We start from the raw sequence: 19119 nt of genomic DNA, 5'->3' as shown, positions 1-19119 counted from the left end.
CTATTACTTTTTTCTCACTTCATTGTACTATCTATCTATCTATCTATCTATCTATCTATCTATCTATCTATCTATCTATCTATCTATCTATCTATCTATCTATCTATCTATCTATCTATCTATCTATCTATCATTAGAATCATAACCAGTATATGAACCAGTATATGGCTGATTTTGGTCTAGTCAATAACTGGAGAATAAATAACCAAGAAGAAAATACTCATATCAATTACCTGCTCATAACAATGTTCAAGAATAGACCTTTTCCAGTAAATCCGCTGCAACTGACATCTCAGAGAACAATATATACCCAGTTGTAGTTAGTGATCGTGCATGAGTATCAGTTAACTTTAACTATAAGCAGCCCGTGCTGTTGGCACCCAGATAGCGCTTCAACATATCCTTGATAAAAGACCCTAACTTTGATCCTTTCTTTAAAAGAGAATGGGAATCCTTTGATGAAATAAATACCTCTCCAGAAATATCACCCTTATTATTTTGGGAGAGAAGTAGAGCAGTACTGAGTAATGGCATTAGAAAATAATTTGGAACTGGACGTACTGGTAAATTGTACTGGTAAATACATTGAAGTATCTAAATAAGAAGCACAACAGGAATTAAAACATTGTCAATTTTAACTTGATGGTATACAAGCACATGAATTCTGCAGGGGAGACCTTGGTTACACCACAGGTGATTAATAGCATGTTTCAAGCATTTTGCATGGAATTCTACATTTCTGAATAAGATCCTTTCTCAGGTGACATTAACTGTTTTCTAAATTATATTAATCTACCAAAACTGAGCTTGGAGAATGTATGAACACTGGACAAACCAATAACCAAAAACCTGTACAGTGCTTTAATAAAGATGCTGAGTAGCAATGCTCCTGCTCTGCATGGCATTCCTGAAGAGTTCTACAGACATTTCTGGTAATAATATCTCCCCTCAATTTTTAAACATGATTTCAGATTTACAGCACAACCTCATATGAACACAGCTCTTATCTCAGTACTGGCAAAGCCTGGGAAGGACCCAACATTTCCCTTCATGTTTCACCCTATGTCATTTACCAACACAGATCTCAAAATAATCATCAAAGCACTGAGCGATCGAATCGAAGCTTTCATTTAATTAATTATTCATGCAGATCAAACGGTATTCACTAAAGGACGGCACTCTTCTGATAACCTGTGCAGATTATTAATTTGATTTTCAGAGGCCAATCTAGATAGTATTATCTGCTTAAATGTTTAAAAAGCATCTGACAGCGTCCACTGGAAATTTCTGTCCATAACCCTGCAGAAATTTGGCTTTAGAGACATATTTATTAGATAAGGACAGTATACACTTCATCTCTGGCTACTGTCACCACAGATGGAGTCACCTCCCAGAGTGTCACCCTACATAGAGGTGCCAGTCAAAGATTCCCTCTATCTCTTCATTTGGCAATTTATATAGAACCACTAGCAGCAGCAATTGGACAGAACAGAAACATCAAAGGTATGATTTTGCAAAACACACAACCCAAGGCCAGTCTCTATGCAGATCATGTATTGTTATACCTACAGAATCCATCCAACTCTCCACAGTAGAAAATAACACTCACATTTTCCAATATATCTAGTAATTCAACCAGCTGGAATCAGTCTATATTAATAAAGGAGGCTGTAACGTGGTAACCTGAAACCTATGCCTTGGTTTCCATATTGGCAACATTAAAAAGTTAGGCATTACCATATCTTCCAAACGCTCAGAACAATTTCCTCTTAATATCAAATCATAATTGAAAACAGTATGAGATCTACAATGCTGAATGAACTTACCTATTTCACTATTTTGCAGAATGGCAACTGTAAAAATGTCAATCCTTCCAAACATGAAATACTTATTCACCATGATTCCTATTTAACCGCCCACTAACTGCATTCTGCAATAACAAAATTTTATGGGAAGAAAACCCCACAAATAAAATTCACTACACTTTGAAAAAAGGAAATAACTAGGAGGACTTGAAGCACCTGACCACCTGACTTTTACACATACTATCTAACAAGTAAACTACAATGTATCCACATCTGGACACACCCCAAACAAAAATATTACTCACAGTTTGAAATAGAACAAGAAACCTGCAAGTACCTCTCATTATCAAACCTTCCATTTGTGAATCACACAATAAAATGCTAATGCTAAAATACATAGACACACTCTTACACACACACACACACACACACACACACACACACACACACACACACACACACACACAGTTAATTCTACACATTCCCACATACATATTTAGTGTGTGGTTTTGTTGTATATTTGTAGCATGGTGGTTTTAATTTAGAAAAACACTTACATGCATTAAGTATAGTAATGGAATAATGTTTTCTATAGTCTTGTAGTTTTGACCCTCATAAGATGTAAGATGATGCACTGTATTTTGTTTAGGTCTTGTGTGGTGGCAGAACTGGAAGTGATGGTGAATTAAGATGAATTATTAACTTTACTTACTTATTTAAATGCTTCTCATCAAAGTAACAGGCTACTTTAAGCTCTGTCTGCAAAGAGGTGAAAATACACCGATCTGCTACAACATTAAAACCACTGACTGGTGAAATGAATAACAATGATTAACAGATCAGTCAGTGTGCCCATACTGATCCCTGTCCACATCATATGGACAGCTGGATGCATGTGCTTCGCTTACCTGGGGTTGAGACATCACTAGGATGCTCTATGTGTAGAAGGCTGGCTGACAGAGGCAGTGTGATGCTCTGGGCAAAGTTCTGCTGGGGAAACTGTTGGTCCTGATATTCATGTGGATGTTACTTTGACATGTACAAACCCATATAAACATTGTTGCAGTACAGCCTTTTTGCCAATGGAATTCCCTAATGGCAATCGCCTCTTTAATCAGGTGATAACTTGGCCTCCAAAATTCACCAGATCTCAATCCAATTGTACATCTGTGGGATGTGTGGAAAAAACCAGTCCAATCCATGGAGGCCCCACCTTGCAGCTTACAGGACTTAAAGGATCTGCTGCTTTTGTCTTGGTGCCACATACCACTGGAAACCTTCAGAGATCTTGTGGAGTACATGCCTTGATGGACCAGAGCTGTTTTTGGTGACACAAGAGGGTCCTACACAATATTAAGCAGGTGGTTTTAATGTTACAGATGATCAATGTAAGTGGTAAAAGCATTTTAAATCTGTAGGTATATGGGTGCATTGGTTAATATCTTAAAAGATCTTGCTCTTTGCTGCCATTTTTAATACTTTTAAAAGGTCTTGCTTCCTTTCACCAAACAAGGGAGAGAAGGAGATCCTACCAAGAGAGTCCTATTAATAGATCAGCTACAAGGATACTATGTGCTATGTTTGTGTGTGTGTGTGTGTGTGTGTGTGTGTGTGTGTGTGTGTGTGTGTGTGTGCACGCGCGCGCATGTTTGTGGCATGAGATGTAGGCCAAAGTGTTTATGTCTGTAGGTGTTTCTCTAGTGGGGTGTACGGTGATGGCAGGGAGTGTAACTAAGAATATAAAGCTGCTCAGGACCAGGCCAGAGCGTGAGCAAAACAGTTCAGGAAATTAAGCCTTCTTCTTCTGTGCTTAACTGACATTTTTTCATGCATCTAATCTCTTTGTCATCCTATGCCGACAATGAACAAGGAAAAAAGCAAGCAGAGTAAAGCAGAAAATGCTCAGGAAGAGGTTTCATGGAGCACAGCCCCGACCACTGGAGCAGCTCCTGAGGCTAGTACAGCAGCCAGCCTTTTTGAGGCCCCTAGAAACCTTTTCTCTGCCATTCTGAGCCGTAACGAAGCTGTCAAAGATGCAAAGAGACTGAAGGAATTTCTGGAGCTCAGGGATAAATATGTGCGCAAGAAGGTTCTGTTTAAAGACCCTTTGTTTCCTGCTGACGAATCGTCTCTATATTACACTCAGAAGTTCCCCCTCGACTTGGTCTGGAAGCGGCCGTCAGTGAGTAAACTCTCTCTGTAGGTGGACATGGTGTTGTGTGTGGGATTTAAGACCAGTGACATTTAATTTCACTGGCATGCTTTCATCTCAGTTAGGTAAAATTTCAGCGAGGAAGGCGGACTGCATGTGGAGTCAAGGGAAAGCAGCTTTCTTAGTGCCAAACGTTATTGCACTGGTCAGTCTTGATAACAAGTGGAATCCCCCTCTCCTCCAGTTACTATATAAGCGAGATAAATTGCTATATAAACAAAGACAGATGCTTGTGAACACTTCCCGCGTGCATAGGCAGCCATGCTATGGATTGAAATAAGTGGACTCGGATCTGTTGCATGTGATTAGAGAATGTGGGAGTGATCCGGCTGCACGTCTGCCAGGACATAATTGTGGATTAGCAGGCTCTAGAGTCTCAGGCAGCTGACTCTCCACACCAGGCCAGCAATGCAGCCCGTTTTGGCCCGACCAGCCCTGCCATAGCCAGCCCTTAGTGCGCCAAACCTAATAATTGGCCATTGCGAGCTGACTTATTTTAACCACATCCTCATTATCATAATACTTCCTGATATTATTCGAAATGTATGCATAATGTGCACATGACATTTAATTCAGCTTCGTGGTGTCCTTGTAGGGGGTCAAGTCACTGAATATTTGAGTTAATATTCAAAAACTGGATTGCATTTGGCTGGGTTGGTCCCAAACAGGTGGTTTGTAAGTTTAGTAGCAAAGCTTTTATGGTGGCATTAGTGTACTGTAGATGGCCTTGTCATTGTCAACTGTCAGGTTATGAATTTTGCCTAATCAAACAAACTACACTTCAAGGGATTAATCCACCAATGTTGTGAATATACTGACCCTCAGGAACCAGTTCTCAAAGAAGGAAGGAATGCCTTTGCCGTAGAGTGCAGCTGAGTTTGGGCATTCTAGCTCTGTTTACTTACAGACTGCACTATATATTGCACTGTACATGTCATAACTCACCTATGTGGAAATCATTTGAGCATAACTATATGAGGTCTATGCTAAAAATAACTGTTCGAAAGGTCTATCGATTTATTATTTAAGCATAGCAGTTTTCAAAGGGAGCCAAGCACTATATATTTATCTGTTAAAAGCATTTTGCTTGTCTGAATGATTGGCTTGCACAGTTTCATTTTGCTGAAACAGCCAGGCACAATGTCTCGCTTTCTCCCCAGTTTCAGTGCAGGTTCTGGTTGCAGTTAGTTTAGGTCAATATTTATCTAAAATGAGCTTCACACCTCTTCACCAGAGGGCCGTGCTCATGAATATACTGCAAACAACTCTAGATCATCTGGTTCCCACAGGAGTGCATGGATATTTGGACATATATTAGCTCAGAATACACAGACATATGCTATATGAATATATTGATATATGCTTCTGTTTCTTTTACAGGAAATTTGTGACAATCCCCAGTTCATTATTGGAGGAGCAAATAGGACAGATATTTGCCAGGGGGACTTGGGCAAGTAATTCATTTCAGATGAGGACATTTTGGTACTGTGCCATGGCTCTCAAGAATTAAAGCAGCACAATTTGTTTATGTGATCTAATGCATCTTCGCTCCTAGCATACACACACACTCAAACACACACACACAATACCCTCTCTGGCTGATGCAAAATTTGACTTTAAGTGGTCAAGGTTCCTTAGTTCTTATGAGAAAGAGACAGTAATTATGTAATTATGTGCTGTGTGCTGTAGTGTGCTTTGTGTATCCCCCTACCCAATATACCAACCTTATATCATTTCACTGAGCTTCAGATGGAATTCAAATTCAGCTTATATTAAACTGCCATGGCTGTAACACATGCAGTGCTGTACATGAGCATTCTGTATTTGTAGCTCAGCACACAGAGGTCTTGGCTATGGCTGAATAGCTCATGGGTTTAATCGATCTGCTCACATATTTCACTGGCTCTCGACCGGTCCCTTTGCCCAGTGGAAGTCCCTTTGGGCAAAAGATATGACGTACATTTTCTGAGCCACTCCTTTTAACCAGACCCTGATTGGTTGCTCAGTTTTGACAGACTTACAAAAGCAAAAGAAAACCGATCATTGACCAGGACAGCAGAGCCTGGCCACATGTCTCCAAAACCCTGAGATTGATTGGCATGCACAGCTGAAGCCCTGCAGCTCTTCCTGGACCCAGGTGGGGTGAGAGAGAAGGGCGTGAAGCCCTAGCTGCCGGGTGTCACAAAGCCTGGGGTTATCTGGCACGCCGGGGTGAGGTCAACGGCCACCACCAGCATGGGATCCAGTGACATCACGAGACAGCACTGGGCAGGCTGCCAGAGCCAAGCGCATGCGAAAGACGTGGATGAGCAAGGGAGGCAGAGCCTGTAACCTCACATAGACCGTTCGCTGACAGGGAGGAACCAACCAGACCCCATTCTCACACCTTTGAAACACATTAGGCAAAACATAGCTTAGAAGCAACCCAAGACCTGCAAAAATCATTTAAGTCTTAATGAGGGCAAACATCAGTAGGATAAGCTATGTCAGGGAGGTGTCGTGTTTCACCTGTCAAGGGACTCTGCGCTGCGCATCGGCTTTAAATCAGATCTGCTCTCTGCACCCTGTACAAGGCGTCAGAGTTATGCACAGTTGCTGCAGCAAAATCACATGTGTAATATTAAAGGCACCAGTACACTGAACCCGATTCACGGGTAAGCATGAGCATCTTACACTAAAAGTAAAGCATGCAGGTTTTAGATCTTCTGCCTGCATCCATCATGCTGCTGTTTTCCAAGATCAAAGAGGTGGGCACCTTTCTTTTTCACCCTGTTCTATATGGGGGTTCACTTTAAATGTCATCTATGCCTTTGATGATGTAAAGCGCCAAATGCACTATATTTTTAGCTGTTTTACTTGCCTCTGTGCATTACACTCAAACTGATTTATGTGTTGTGCTTGTGCATGCTGATTTCAAGTTCTGTATGAACTTCTGCAGGAGATTGCTGGCTGCTGGCTGCCATTGCTTGCCTGACTCTGAATGAAACCCTCCTGTACCGAGTAGTTCCTCCAGACCAGAGCTTTACGGAGAACTATGCCGGCATTTTCCACTTCCAGGTATGATGGATTTGTGATGCCTGTTTCGTATAGTGTATGATGAATTTCAAGCTGCAGATGAGTCATTTTGAACAAATCTCTTTTTGCCTTTTTCCTGCAGTTCTGGCGCTATGGCGAGTGGGTGGACGTGATTGTGGACGATCGACTTCCCACATGCAACAAACGCTTGGTATTTACCCGCTCTGTTCATAAGAACGAGTTCTGGAGTGCTCTTCTGGAGAAGGCCTATGCCAAGTGAGTTTGACACATTAACATTTACAGGAATTTTTTAGCCATTTACAGTTTTTCATAAAATGCAAATTACCAGGCAACTGGGTTTCAGATTTGGAACCTTATTTAGGACCATGCAGGTACATTTATATTTTATAATACAAAATATTTATTTTCAAATTGCGAGTCTTGCCATAGAATGTCATTTTGATCCTAAGATTTGTTATGTGGTCCCAGACTGCATGGCTCCTATGAGGCTCTGAAGGGAGGAAACACCCTGGAGGCCATGGAGGACTTCACCGGAGGGGTAACAGAATTCTATGAAATCACAGATGCCCCTAAAGAAATGTACAACATCATGAAGAAGGCTTTGGACAGAGGATCTCTTATGGGCTGCTCCATAGATGTAAGAGTCCTATTTTTGTTACATGTAACAAACGTCATGAGGTTTTAACCCTTTTTCCTGTGTGGTGCTCCATAGGGTTGCCTATGGAGTAAAGCAGCACCAGTTACAAACATGAAATAAACACAGGGATTGTTGATGTGAACACTGTGATTGCGATGAGCAGCCTTGGAGGTTCTGGTTTTTTTTTTTAACTCTGGCACCTCCACTTTAACTTATGAACAAAATTCAAACAAATGAAGTCCACACATATTTAGAGTTAATCTTTAATTAGTAGTTATCTGTATTATTCTCCTATCTCTTGGTATATGATGTTTAGAATTAAGAGCTACCTCATGTGTATTTGATTAGTTTCTTTTTGGCTTCTCTTCCTTAGGCTTTGGTGCCTACTGCCAATGAGACCAAAACTGCTACTGGCCTTGTGAAAGGCCATGCCTACTCAGTCACTGCTGTTGAGCAGGTACGAGACGAGGCTGGAGAATCCACACATGCCCTTTGGGTTCTTAATCCCAGCCTTGGCAACCCTATCTTACACATGTGGTCTTTCTGCTCATGCACATATACTCCGAGTCATGAAACGTTTGATGATGAGCATAAATGTTGTGTCAGGTGTGCTAGTGTAGGGGGAACAATAAAATGGACAATATATGCAGTCTCCAGCACTGAGGCACTAAAATGTATCATAAAGACAGCAAGAAACTGAATTCCCAATAAAAGGTACTGCTTTGGCCCTGTGCAGGACTTCTGGCACTGTGGATTGCAAGAAATGTTCTAAGGGATGTCCTGCACCATATGGGACTGTTCTTTTCACATGGGTAATAGTGGCCTAATTGCATTGACAGGGTAAACAGCAGGACAGTATGGACACTCGTATCCGCCTGGTGCGTCTGCGGGACCCATGGGGCGTGGCCCCTCCCCCCTCCTGCAGGTCTAGTGAATGGACAAGAATTGCAAGCTCTGAGCGGGATAAGAAGAGACTTGAGCCTGTTGAGGCAGGGGAGTTCTGGTTAGTCCTCTGATCTCCCTCATGCAACAGGCTTTGGCCTTCATAGTTTCCATTGGCCAAGTGACATTCATAACCTCTAAAGCAGGCAATAACAGGTGTAACACGGTTTTTGTATGCCACACAGTTTGTACTGTAAATTAAAAATGTAGTGTAAATGAATAATCGCCTCTATCTATCCTTCACCTGCTGCGTTTTCTCTTCCCTCTTCCATTAGGATGTGCTTTGAGGAGTTCCAGAAGACCTTCACCAAGCTGGAGATCTGTAACCTGACCCCAGATGCGCTGCAGGACGACAAGATGCTGAAGTGGACCGTGTCGGTGAATGAGGGACGCTGGGTGAGGGGCTGTTCTGCTGGTGGCTGCCGCAACTACCCAGGTGACATCGCCCCCACCGACAATACTGACAATATCATACATAACTATATGATAGGCAACAACACTAGCTGTAGTATCCTGACACCCTCTCTGCCCGTCCCGCACTAGACACGTTCTGGACGAACCCCCAGTACCGGCTGCGCCTCACCGAGGAGGATGATGAGGAGCCAGAGCATGGTGAGAAGGGCTGCACGGTGGTGGTGGCCCTCATGCAGAAGGGCAGGAGAAGGGAGAAGTGCACCGGCGCCGTGCTGCACACCATCGGCTTCGCCATCTACGAGGTGGGCCGGAGTGACTTAAGCTCATGTTGGGGCTGTCCGTGCAGAAATCAGTGCAAGCTGAGTTATGTCTCCCATATGCACGGCTTTGTAAAAATGACATATGGTCATGAGTTTATATGTTTGCATGCTATATATGTTAGTATGTTATATATTTTTTTAATGATTAAGGTCTTTCAAATACAGCAATTTTAAATACAGTAATCTTGATGGACAAATTTTATACAATATGTTTTTAATATTATTTCTATTATTATTTATTTCTATTATTATTTATTATTACTATTTGTTATTTATTGTTTTTAATATTAAGTACCATATATGCTAAGACGTTACATTTTAAAAATAATTATAAATGCAGATGCTAGTTATATATCACAGGATCTTTACAGAATTTTTGTACATTGGTAGTAAAAGCTCAACATTCTGAAATGTGGTTGCGGTATGATGCATATATACAGATCTATTATTTAGCTTAAGTGGATTTAGCATGGGCAATGTTTCATCATGAATACCATGTGTCCCATGAACTGTGTATCAGTCAAACCAGTCAAATCATCAAACTATTAAATTGAAATTGTTTTCTTTATAAAGATTTTCAGTGGGACACAGTCATTAATATATTGTTCTGTTCTTAATCAATATTTTAGGTTCCAAAGGAGGTATGACTGAGTGAAGGTTTGCTCCCTTTCTCATGATATCAGAGCTGGGCTGAGGAATGGGCATCTCAGTGCTTGTCTGTTTTAGTACACACATCTCTCTGGTGCTCCTGCTATGGATAACTGCTGTATTATGAATATGCATAACTGCTGTAATAATTCTTATACATAAGGGTTTGTGTTGTCAGAATGGCACTGCCCTCTTTTTATAAGTACAAAGTGGGACATTCTAAAATGTTATAGAAAACTTATTTGTGTAGATTGTGCTAACATAGCTAATCTAAAAAATCACTATGAAGTGATCAGGTAATAACAAATAAATGACTTCATTTCAAATGTATATTTGTCATACACCATTTGTAACAAACATTTGCATTTACAATATTTTCTGTTGTGTAATAATGTGTTTCTTTGTCCTTCCTTCACTGTACCTTTTCGCCCACCTCCATTGCTCTGCCTCTGATGTAGATGCATGGCAACACGCAGCACCTGCCCAAAGACTTCTTCCTGTACACGGCTTCCAAGGCCCGCTGCAGGTCTTACATCAACATGCGGGAGGTGACAGAGCGCTTCTGTCTGAGCCCTGGAGAATACGTCATCGTGCTGTCCACCTTTGAGCCCCACAAGGAGTCCGACTACATTCTCAGGGTTTTCTCCGAGAAGAAGAGCACTTCAGAGTGAGTGTTAAAGCTGGACTCTGCGGATCGTGGATCGTTCAGTTCGCTGCACATGGTTCACAAGCACACGTGTTTGAGGTCGGCGGAAGTCATTTGACAGCAAAGGTCTGGAGCACGAGTGAAAATCAAATAATGCACATGTCAGTAGGACTAGTGACTGTTTCAGTTCTGCTTCAGTCTTCCACTTGCCCTAGTGGTGGTTCTGGACAGACATGAAACGACCTCAGGTAGCTACTCAGACTTTGCATGCTGCAGGCTGACCGTGGTGTGTGCTCTCTCTCAGGCTGATGGGTGCAGTGATCGAGGCTGAACCCTGCCTGGTGAGTTATGCAGCATAATGCAAACATTACGGAAAGACCAGGAATCTCTCTCTCACTGAGATCACTGCAAATTTATCAGTTTCTCTGGTTTTACTATATATATATATAAAACAGTTTGATTTTTTCAGTTTGAGTTTTATTGTCATTGTTCTTCAGCACAAAAGTCTGTTACAGAATATTGCTTTTATTCTTGTCCTCTTTTCAACAGACAGATACTGAAAAGAAGAAACTTAAGGTAATGCATGTTCATAAGTGTGAGGTTACAAGTTTTGTGTCTTTAGCATGCTGGCACATTCATGTATCCTTGACTTATCAATATCATAACGATAATTAACTATATCTGTCTTATTGTTTTGAATTTTCAGATATCCAAACCCTTTGAGGAGGAGGAGAATGAGGAAGACAAACAGTTCAGGGCCATCTTTCAGCAGATTGCTGGAGATGTGAGGTCAAAAACAACTAGTATACATGACTTTACTAGACAGCAAGGCCTCTTCTAACACTTACACCATCAACTTTCTCTCTCAGGATATGCAGATTACCGCCAAAGAGCTGAAAAAAATCCTCAACAAGGAGCTGACCAAACGTGAGGAAAACTACAGTCTAGGATTTATTTATTTAGTCTTTTTAGTCACTTTCCTGTTTGTTTTATTAAGCTTTTTATTTATCTTTTTATTTGCACAGAAAAGGGACTGAGAACAGAAGGCTTTAGTCTGGATACCTGCAGAAGTATGATAGCACTCATGGATGTATCTTTGATTATAAATAATTTCTTCTGCATTTGCTGTCAGCCGAGAAGAGATAAATTGGCAATGATGTGAGGTTTTTTGTGAATAATGCATATTTACGCCTTGACCATGTAAACTATGAAAGACCGACGGGACAGGCAGGCTAAACCTGCAAGAGTTCAAGCACCTGTGGAACAAGATCAAACAGTGGAAGGTACACAGACTGCTTTTCCTTGGCCCTCTCACGCATTAAATAGGCATCTTCTAGAACACAACCAGTCTACAGAAACAGTGTGAAGTGCTGTGTTTTGTCTACAGTTAATCTTCACTCGCTATGACACAGACAACTCTAGCACCATCAGCAGCTTTGAGATGCGTAATGCTGTTGCAGATGCAGGTACGGCTCTCGTTCCGTCCGCGAGTCATTTTTGCTGCATTTGATCGCTTAGCTTTGAGAAATAGATGACGCTCGTGCTGTTTTGTGCGCACTCTTGTTTCCACGCAGGATTTCACCTCAACCCCCAGCTCCATGACATCATCGCGATGCGTTATGCCAGCGAGCACTTGTATTTGGACTTCGACAGCTACATTTGTTGTTTAGTGCGATTGGAGGGCATGTTCAGTAAGTACACGTTTAACATGTTCTTGTGTGAATTGTGACTTGAAACAAAGCGTCACAAAAGAAAGTTCATTTTTACATTTAATATGATAAAGAACAACTCTGGCTTATGCAAATATGTAACAATACTGATGCCATGGAGTAAATATATTTACTTATCTTTATAGCTACCTAATGTTTATTATTGGTATATAACTGTTTATCCTTGAAAAGGTTAACCAAGAATCTGTGAAAATGAATCTTTAACTAGGAGTATTCTGGACCACTGGATGGGCCATCTTCATTTCCCTGTTCCTGACTTCCATAGTAGATATGACTGCCCTTTTTTCTAGAAAATTCCAGAAGTAAAGTATATTCTCTTACAGGGGCATTCAAAGCCTTTGACAAGGATGGAGATGGCCTTATCAAGCTCAATGTCTTTGAGGTGAAGCAAATCTAATATTAGCCTCAACACTTTAAAGTAAACATTTGGCTGCCAATCGTTCTATGAATAATCTTTTTCTCCTCATTTGCAGTGGCTTCAACTGACCTTGTATGCGTAGGGAGATGAACGGCTTCATCACCGTTACAGAACTTGGAACAAACGATAATGGACTCATTAATGCATTAGGACTTTTATATCAGAGGGCATTACCAACACTCTCCACTCAGAACGTTTCAGAACTGGAGCCTGGTGAAAACACTGAGACTAGAATCAGATTACTGCCAGATTTCTTTTTAGTTTTAGATGATATAATAATTAAAGTACAATAATGGTGGCATTGTTGTTATATATGGTAGTATCATACTATGCTGTATTTATTTATTTTTGCTCTCATTTGTTACCATAGGACTGACTCGACTGACTTTTCAGTCAATACTGATACTGCAGTTCAAATAATTAGTGAATTAAATGTATTTGTTTCTTTAATAACACCAATTGACCAAAAGCATTTTTAAAGGATTTTAAAAATGTAGTTTAAAATAATTTAACAAAGCTTGATTGATTTACCATATATTGATTCTGTTTACACAATTCTTACAAATGTTTTTTTTTTGCATACATTAGGATACCATTTGCTAACATCATGAACCTGTCTGAATAAAAGTACACAGAAGAGACTTAATTGTGGATTTGTTGTGAAATTTATTCATTTTCATGGAAAATCATGTGGCATATTAACATAAATCACAAACCTGCTCTTTTAAGACAAAACAGGTCACCAAAGAAGTAGAGAACTAAATAATTCAGAACTAAATAATTCAGTGATGTACTTAATCAGGGTTGTTGTTGGTGGTATTTTGTTAGTTTTTTTGCCAGAATCGACTAGATGATCCCTCTTCATGCCTGTTATTCCTGAGTGCATTAAAATCATCCACTCTCACTGACCTTAACAACAAATTAAGAAGTATGTACAACCTGAGGTCTCCAGTAAATACAGACCAGTATATGCGAGTTCTGAAACCACTGACGAACAGTAACAGTTTCTCAGTCACAGGTTATGCTCAGTCCTAGGATAAACCAGTGCATTCATGACATTTCTCGTCTTAAAATCTTTCCTTTGTGCCTAAGAAACAACTCATCAATTATAATGCTCAAATGCCAGAGCAATAAACAATCACCATAGCAGCAAATGCATCGTCACAAATAAACTTGAATCTGTAACTACTGGAAACCATCACTCCAAAAAATGTACCGCAAAGTAAAAGGCCATTTAAACAGGTTTATTGTCATAAAGCTACCATACTGTCTGTTAATTGATTTGAATAAGAGTAGAAATTCATGAATAATGCCATGCAGTACATGTTGATGGATCATGTCATAACAAGCAGATTCAACACATCTAATGAGTTCAGTGATCTTATAATTACACAAGTTTCCATTTGCATATGACATATTCCAATATTCTTGTATTGCTGAAATGCTGTACAGGCCTGGTTTTCCTGAAATAAACAGCCACAAATCCGACATATGGCACATGATGAAAAAGAGGTGGACAGCGGTGGTTCCTTTGCCTCCTCTCTCCTTGTGATTTGACTTGGAATTGCAGGAATATGTTTCTATAAAGCCGACCCACTGCTATACCACAGGACTGAACGTCACACAATCATTTTGTTAAGCATAACGTTAAAAAAAGAATACAAATATATCATAAAAATGTAAATGTATTCAACAAATTAGGCGTGATTGGTGAGGCATACTTCAAAGTACAGACTCATTTCAATATCACATCAGTATTAGGTCATCTTTTGAAAAAAAAACTTTACAGATCTCCAGAGAGACGACAACCTGAATCTGACCAACAAACAACTTGGCTTTAGGTACTTAATTAACTTATTAAACACTATTTAGCTCAAACCTCCCAAGAGGCCACACAAACCTATTAGCATAGAGAAGTGTAACTGCAACCTCTTGTAAGATGTGCTATTGCTATTGCTAGTCCTACTCTCTTCTGAAGTGCCCTCTTGAGGTGGTGCAGTAGAGACAGCCAATTGTTTCAGGGAAAAACTATTATGAGCCTTTAACTGCTCTGTTCTGATCTCCTGGCCTGGCCTAGATTGCTCAGCTGGTCAGCAGGGCTGTAAGTGAAAGTCACCTCCACAAAGGAGGTGACTCATGTGAACACCAAGTTCCACATCACCTAGTGTTGTAACCATCTGAACTTTGGTGAGTGCCGATTAGAGATATGCTTGTATTGAGTCGTATGTCTGTGGCAAGGTGATGAGGTTGTGTAATGCTACACTTCAGCGGCTGTCCCAAGTCAAGGCTGCAGACGGAGTGAGTGCTTTTAGCATCTGGCCAATGTTGGACAGTTGTTGCAGCCAAAGTTAAGATGTGGGTCACCACTGGGACTCTTGGATTAGGGTGTGTCCCTGTATCAGTGCACGTGAAGCCTTGTTCAATGCTACAGGTGCTGTCTTACCCGTAACAGGTTTCTGTGCTGAAGCTGATGCCACTCTCTGAGGCTCAGCAGACAACCCTGAAAAGGCGGAGACAGAGCTCCTCAGTGGGCACAGACCAGGGGTGGGGTTTACAGGCCACGCCCTCTCCAAGATTTCTAAGGAATGATTCAGCAGAGATGGCTGTTGGTCTGCAGAGGTATCTGGTGCCCTCTGGTGGGTCTCGTTGGCAGGGTTAGGAGAATATCCACTGGAGGGTTTACAAAGGTTGGAATCTTAAGATAAAAAAATTCAAAGCTTAATGATGTTTCAAAGAATACATTTAAGCAATTAGAAAAGCTCAGTTTACAAATATGTTTTTCTCAGGATAAGAGTGCTTTATGTGACACCAAGAGAATTAATTTATTTTAAAAGGGAAAACCAGATATAGAAAAATAGAAAAAGAGCTTCTTTGTGGTTAAATATCATAAATATACACTCTGCTTTAAAAGAGCATGCTTACTTTGCATCCTGCGCAGGATTTCTATGCGTTTTGCTCTGAGGGAGGCCATCTCTGTAATAACCTAACATAAATTTACTCCTTTAAAAAATACATTTCTACAGATGAAATACGGGACATAAATACATTGTCTGACTATGCAGAACATCAGAGAGACAAACACACAGGTGTGCTTCAGTACTGCTGGATTGTTTTAGGAACCTTTCATTCAAGAAAGCTGAAGTTCTGCAAAGCGTGCAGCAACCTCTGCTTTCAGACTGCACGAGTCATTCAAACAAGCTGTAAGGCCTGAAAGCAGGCTCAAGCATGTGAGTCCAGGTGAGACTGCAGCATTAGCAAGCGATGCTCCTGCCTACCTGCTGTCTGACCACTTGCAAGCGCTGTGCTTCAGCGTAAGCAGCATGTAGGGCGGCACGGGCCTGAAGCAGGTGACCGTCTGTGTTTGTCAGAGAGCTGCTCAGTTCCTCCTCTCTTAGAGACATCGCCAACAATTCGCTGACCTGCTCTGAAAAAGGTGCACGCACACGCACGCTCACACGCATGTAACGCTTCTGTGCGGAAAAAGTCATACTGTCTATGAAATAGATGAGAAGTCTTTACAGATGTTAACAAAAGTGTACAGGGACACACATAGGATGAGTCTTTCCATTATGTGCCATCGTATTTATATGTATTTTCCGCCAGCAGTTTGTAAAGCCAATTTCTCATCGCTCTTTTATAAAAAAATGTAAAAGTACTAAACTATAAATATCACTAACCTTTTGTGGGCTCTTTTGTGATTAGAGGGGTAGACTGTGAAGAAAAAAAACAATTGACATTAAAACAATAATATCTTATCCTTTATATCATTGCTTCCAGAGCGAGTATTTGTCTTACCTGCTTTTTCTTTATTATCTGTTTAACAGGCTTCGCTTCAAATCTTTCATAGTCATCATTTGTCTGGAACTGCTGTACGCTGTATTCGTCCAATCTCTTGGTCTTCACGCAAACTGAACTGACCTGTGTCATTACACCATGTTGTGTCTCAAAAGCTTCATGAAGGGTTTTTTCCGGTTCTGCTGTGTGTGCATGTTCTGCATTGTTTTCTCTCACTCGGAGTGATGTATCCACCTCCTTCCCTCTGGCACTGCTGACATGCCCATGCTTTCTCTCTTCTTTTCTCTCGGGGGCACTGCCCTTTGGCTGCAAAGCATAGCTTCTACTTGATGCTCCACCACACTTCTTGGTACCAGGACCTGCAGAGTGAAGAGGGGCATTCGCTGACCGTGATCTGCAGTTGTCTTCCCCCATGGGAATCTTAAGTGCTGTCTCTGCAGTGTCAGAGCTGATGGATTTCCACTGAAACCCTTCATCTAAGGTAAAATCTTCTGCTGCTTTTGCAGCAAGATCCTTTGGATCGGGTGTTAATGGACTAATGAAATCAACCCCAAACCTTTAAATTGATCAGAGATTCGAAACATGTAAAAACATGCGCTTTGCTCCAGTCATGATGTACAGTGTCAGAACATTAACTCTTCATCAACTGTTCTGTCATGTTATTAATGGACTCACCTGGGCATGCCTCTCTCTCTTTGTGGCTTCGTCTTTGTAGCTTCCTGGCAGATCTTCCTCCAGTTCACCCTCCACTGGGAGCTCTTACAACTGATGAGCTTCTGTAGTGCAGGCTTCAGCAGCTTGGATTGCTCCAGCACTCTGCTAGGCCTCCGGGAGGCATGCACACCTCTGGCCAAGGTCAGGTTGGGCTTTCTGACTTCTGCTTTACTTAAGGGTCTAGTCATCAAGGCTGGTATAGCGTGCTTCTTCTGTGAAGGCCCTTGGTCTTGTTGGTCACCTTTTTCTTTCTTCGTGAGCATGTCTGTATCAGGGATGGCTGGCCTCTTTACAGCACTTGAGGGCTTAATTTGTGGAGAAGATCTTCTCTTCGGCTTGCCTATTTGCTCTTCACCCTTGTGACTCTTTTTAAAAAAAGCTCCTCCAGCTGCTTGCCAACCTGGAGACAGCCTTGGACCCTTTTCAGACAAATGAAGAACCTCTGACAGTCCAGGGAGGGTTTTTTTGCATAGTGTTTCTTTGTGGTGGACATGCTGCCTTTTTTCTAATCTGTTAGCATTTGCAGGTGTGGGCTTGGGCTCTAAACCTGCAGAAGAGCCAACAGAAAGAGCCTTCACAGCCAGTGATTTATGGATACTCCTCACCATTGTTGATAAGCGAGTCACATGACTCTGCTCCAACCCAGATGCACTGGGTTTATCTGGCAAAGCAGGCTGCTTCCTGCAGTTACTCTCAGTTCCTTCACTAAAAGCGGAAGGTCTTCCACAAGCAGACGTATTTTCTTTGGGTTTCAATGAAATGTGGGTCAAACCCAAAGGATCTGCATGAAGTAATCTCTTTTGATTTCTTTGTTGCATCGATTTTCCTGTTTCTGTCTGCTGCTTGGTTCGTGATGGGCTCTCTTGTGAGCCGTCCACCTGCCAAGAGGGAAAGATGATGCCCCCTTAATGGGGCAAGTTGGTCATTTGTAAAGTCTACCACTCCTTTAAGGAAACATGTCTGTTGCCTCTAAAAACAGTTTAGCCTACAGTATGGACCGACTCATACTCTGCAATGGTCCAAGTTCCCTTATTCCCCCTTATTCAGACTCTACACAAAGCAGGCTCCTGTGATGAAGTTGTGCTCAAGTCTTAGTTTCTCAGTACTTTCTTGTCGTTGTGGAAATTAACACCAAGTGGGAATACAACATTCCATGACTGTTGGTTGCAGCTCTGTCATAAGGTGTTGCCCGTTACCTTGCATCCTGACCCTTGGGTTGGACGGACCTTTGGTCCCTGTGCGCCACTCCCCGTTCTTCATCTGCCATTTCTGATGACAGGTCTCCTGAGACCTGGCTGCGACTTTTGCCCTCCTTATTTTCTCTTTTTCTCTTTTCTTACGCCTTCTATCAGTATGGAGAGATTTGGGCATTTAGATTTGCACACACTGTTGATCACAACACATTCCGAATTTACATATGCTCTGTGGACAAAAGACATAAAGATTACCTAAAACTCGAAGCATTGATAAAAGTGTACAAATCTGAAGCACAATAATCATTCATTTCTAACGGGTCTTGCACTGCACAGTCGATTTTCATTTGTCTACACCCTCCTAGAATTTTGTAAAAATTAGTGGACATGAGGGAGTAGTGTTTCAGAAATTCGCCTGCAACACTACACAGGCCCACTTGGTTTATCCAGGGTTCTTATGTACCTCTGCACAACGACGAGCCTTCAACATTAGTCTGAACGTATCTGTTAGTCAATACCCATGTTTACATTATATTTATTTAAAGAGTAACCAAAAATTACTGAACAATATGTGGATCTAATGCCTTGAAGAATAACATTAGCAACAAC

General features: G+C 41.3%; 2 protein-coding genes across 5 annotated transcripts; one reads left to right on the top strand and one right to left on the bottom strand.

Annotated features, from left to right (window-relative positions):
• The first annotated feature begins 3513 nt into the window (after positions 1 to 3513).
• On the top strand, positions 3514 to 13454 carry capn3b (calpain 3b). 3 transcript variants are annotated; one of them, XM_026998891.2, is made up of 21 exons: positions 3514 to 3987; positions 5398 to 5467; positions 6956 to 7074; positions 7175 to 7308; positions 7522 to 7690; positions 8064 to 8147; positions 8530 to 8693; positions 8908 to 9068; positions 9176 to 9348; positions 9996 to 10007; positions 10473 to 10681; positions 10965 to 11001; positions 11210 to 11236; positions 11367 to 11444; positions 11530 to 11587; positions 11686 to 11750; positions 11875 to 11943; positions 12048 to 12126; positions 12235 to 12351; positions 12714 to 12772; positions 12864 to 13454. In XM_026998891.2, the coding sequence occupies exons 1-21, from the start codon at positions 3658 to 3660 to the stop codon at positions 12888 to 12890; spliced, it is 2241 nt and encodes a 746-aa protein (XP_026854692.2). In that variant the 5' UTR covers positions 3514 to 3657; the 3' UTR covers positions 12891 to 13454. The 3 variants fall into 3 exon arrangements, with proteins under 3 accessions (XP_026854692.2, XP_026854700.2, XP_026854709.1); XM_026998899.2 differs by lacking the exons at positions 11875 to 11943; positions 12048 to 12126; positions 12235 to 12351; positions 12714 to 12772; positions 12864 to 13454 and having other exon boundaries at positions 11367 to 11449; XM_026998908.2 differs by lacking the exons at positions 3514 to 3987; positions 5398 to 5467; positions 6956 to 7074; ... (8 more) ...; positions 10965 to 11001; positions 11210 to 11236 and having other exon boundaries at positions 11365 to 11449.
• Positions 13455 to 13477: 23 nt separating this feature from the next.
• LOC113570843 (zinc finger protein 106-like) lies at positions 13478 to 18543 on the bottom strand. Of its 2 annotated transcripts, XM_026999517.2 has the most exons (7): positions 18514 to 18543; positions 17279 to 18221; positions 16604 to 17159; positions 16486 to 16519; positions 16084 to 16232; positions 15731 to 15791; positions 13478 to 15503 (listed from the first exon to the last, which is right to left on the bottom strand). In XM_026999517.2, the coding sequence occupies exons 1-7, from the start codon at positions 18518 to 18520 to the stop codon at positions 15169 to 15171; spliced, it is 2085 nt and encodes a 694-aa protein (XP_026855318.2). In that variant the 5' UTR covers positions 18521 to 18543; the 3' UTR covers positions 13478 to 15168. The 2 variants fall into 2 exon arrangements, with proteins under 2 accessions (XP_026855318.2, XP_026855327.2); XM_026999526.2 differs by lacking the exon at positions 15731 to 15791.
• Between the last annotated feature and the right edge of the window lie 576 nt (positions 18544 to 19119).

This window comes from Electrophorus electricus, chromosome 3 (genome assembly GCF_013358815.1).
Source record: "Electrophorus electricus isolate fEleEle1 chromosome 3, fEleEle1.pri, whole genome shotgun sequence".
NCBI lineage: Eukaryota > Metazoa > Chordata > Actinopteri > Gymnotiformes > Gymnotidae > Electrophorus > Electrophorus electricus.
Note: the sequence above shows the minus strand (reverse complement) of the source record. Positions and strands in the feature narration are given on the sequence as shown.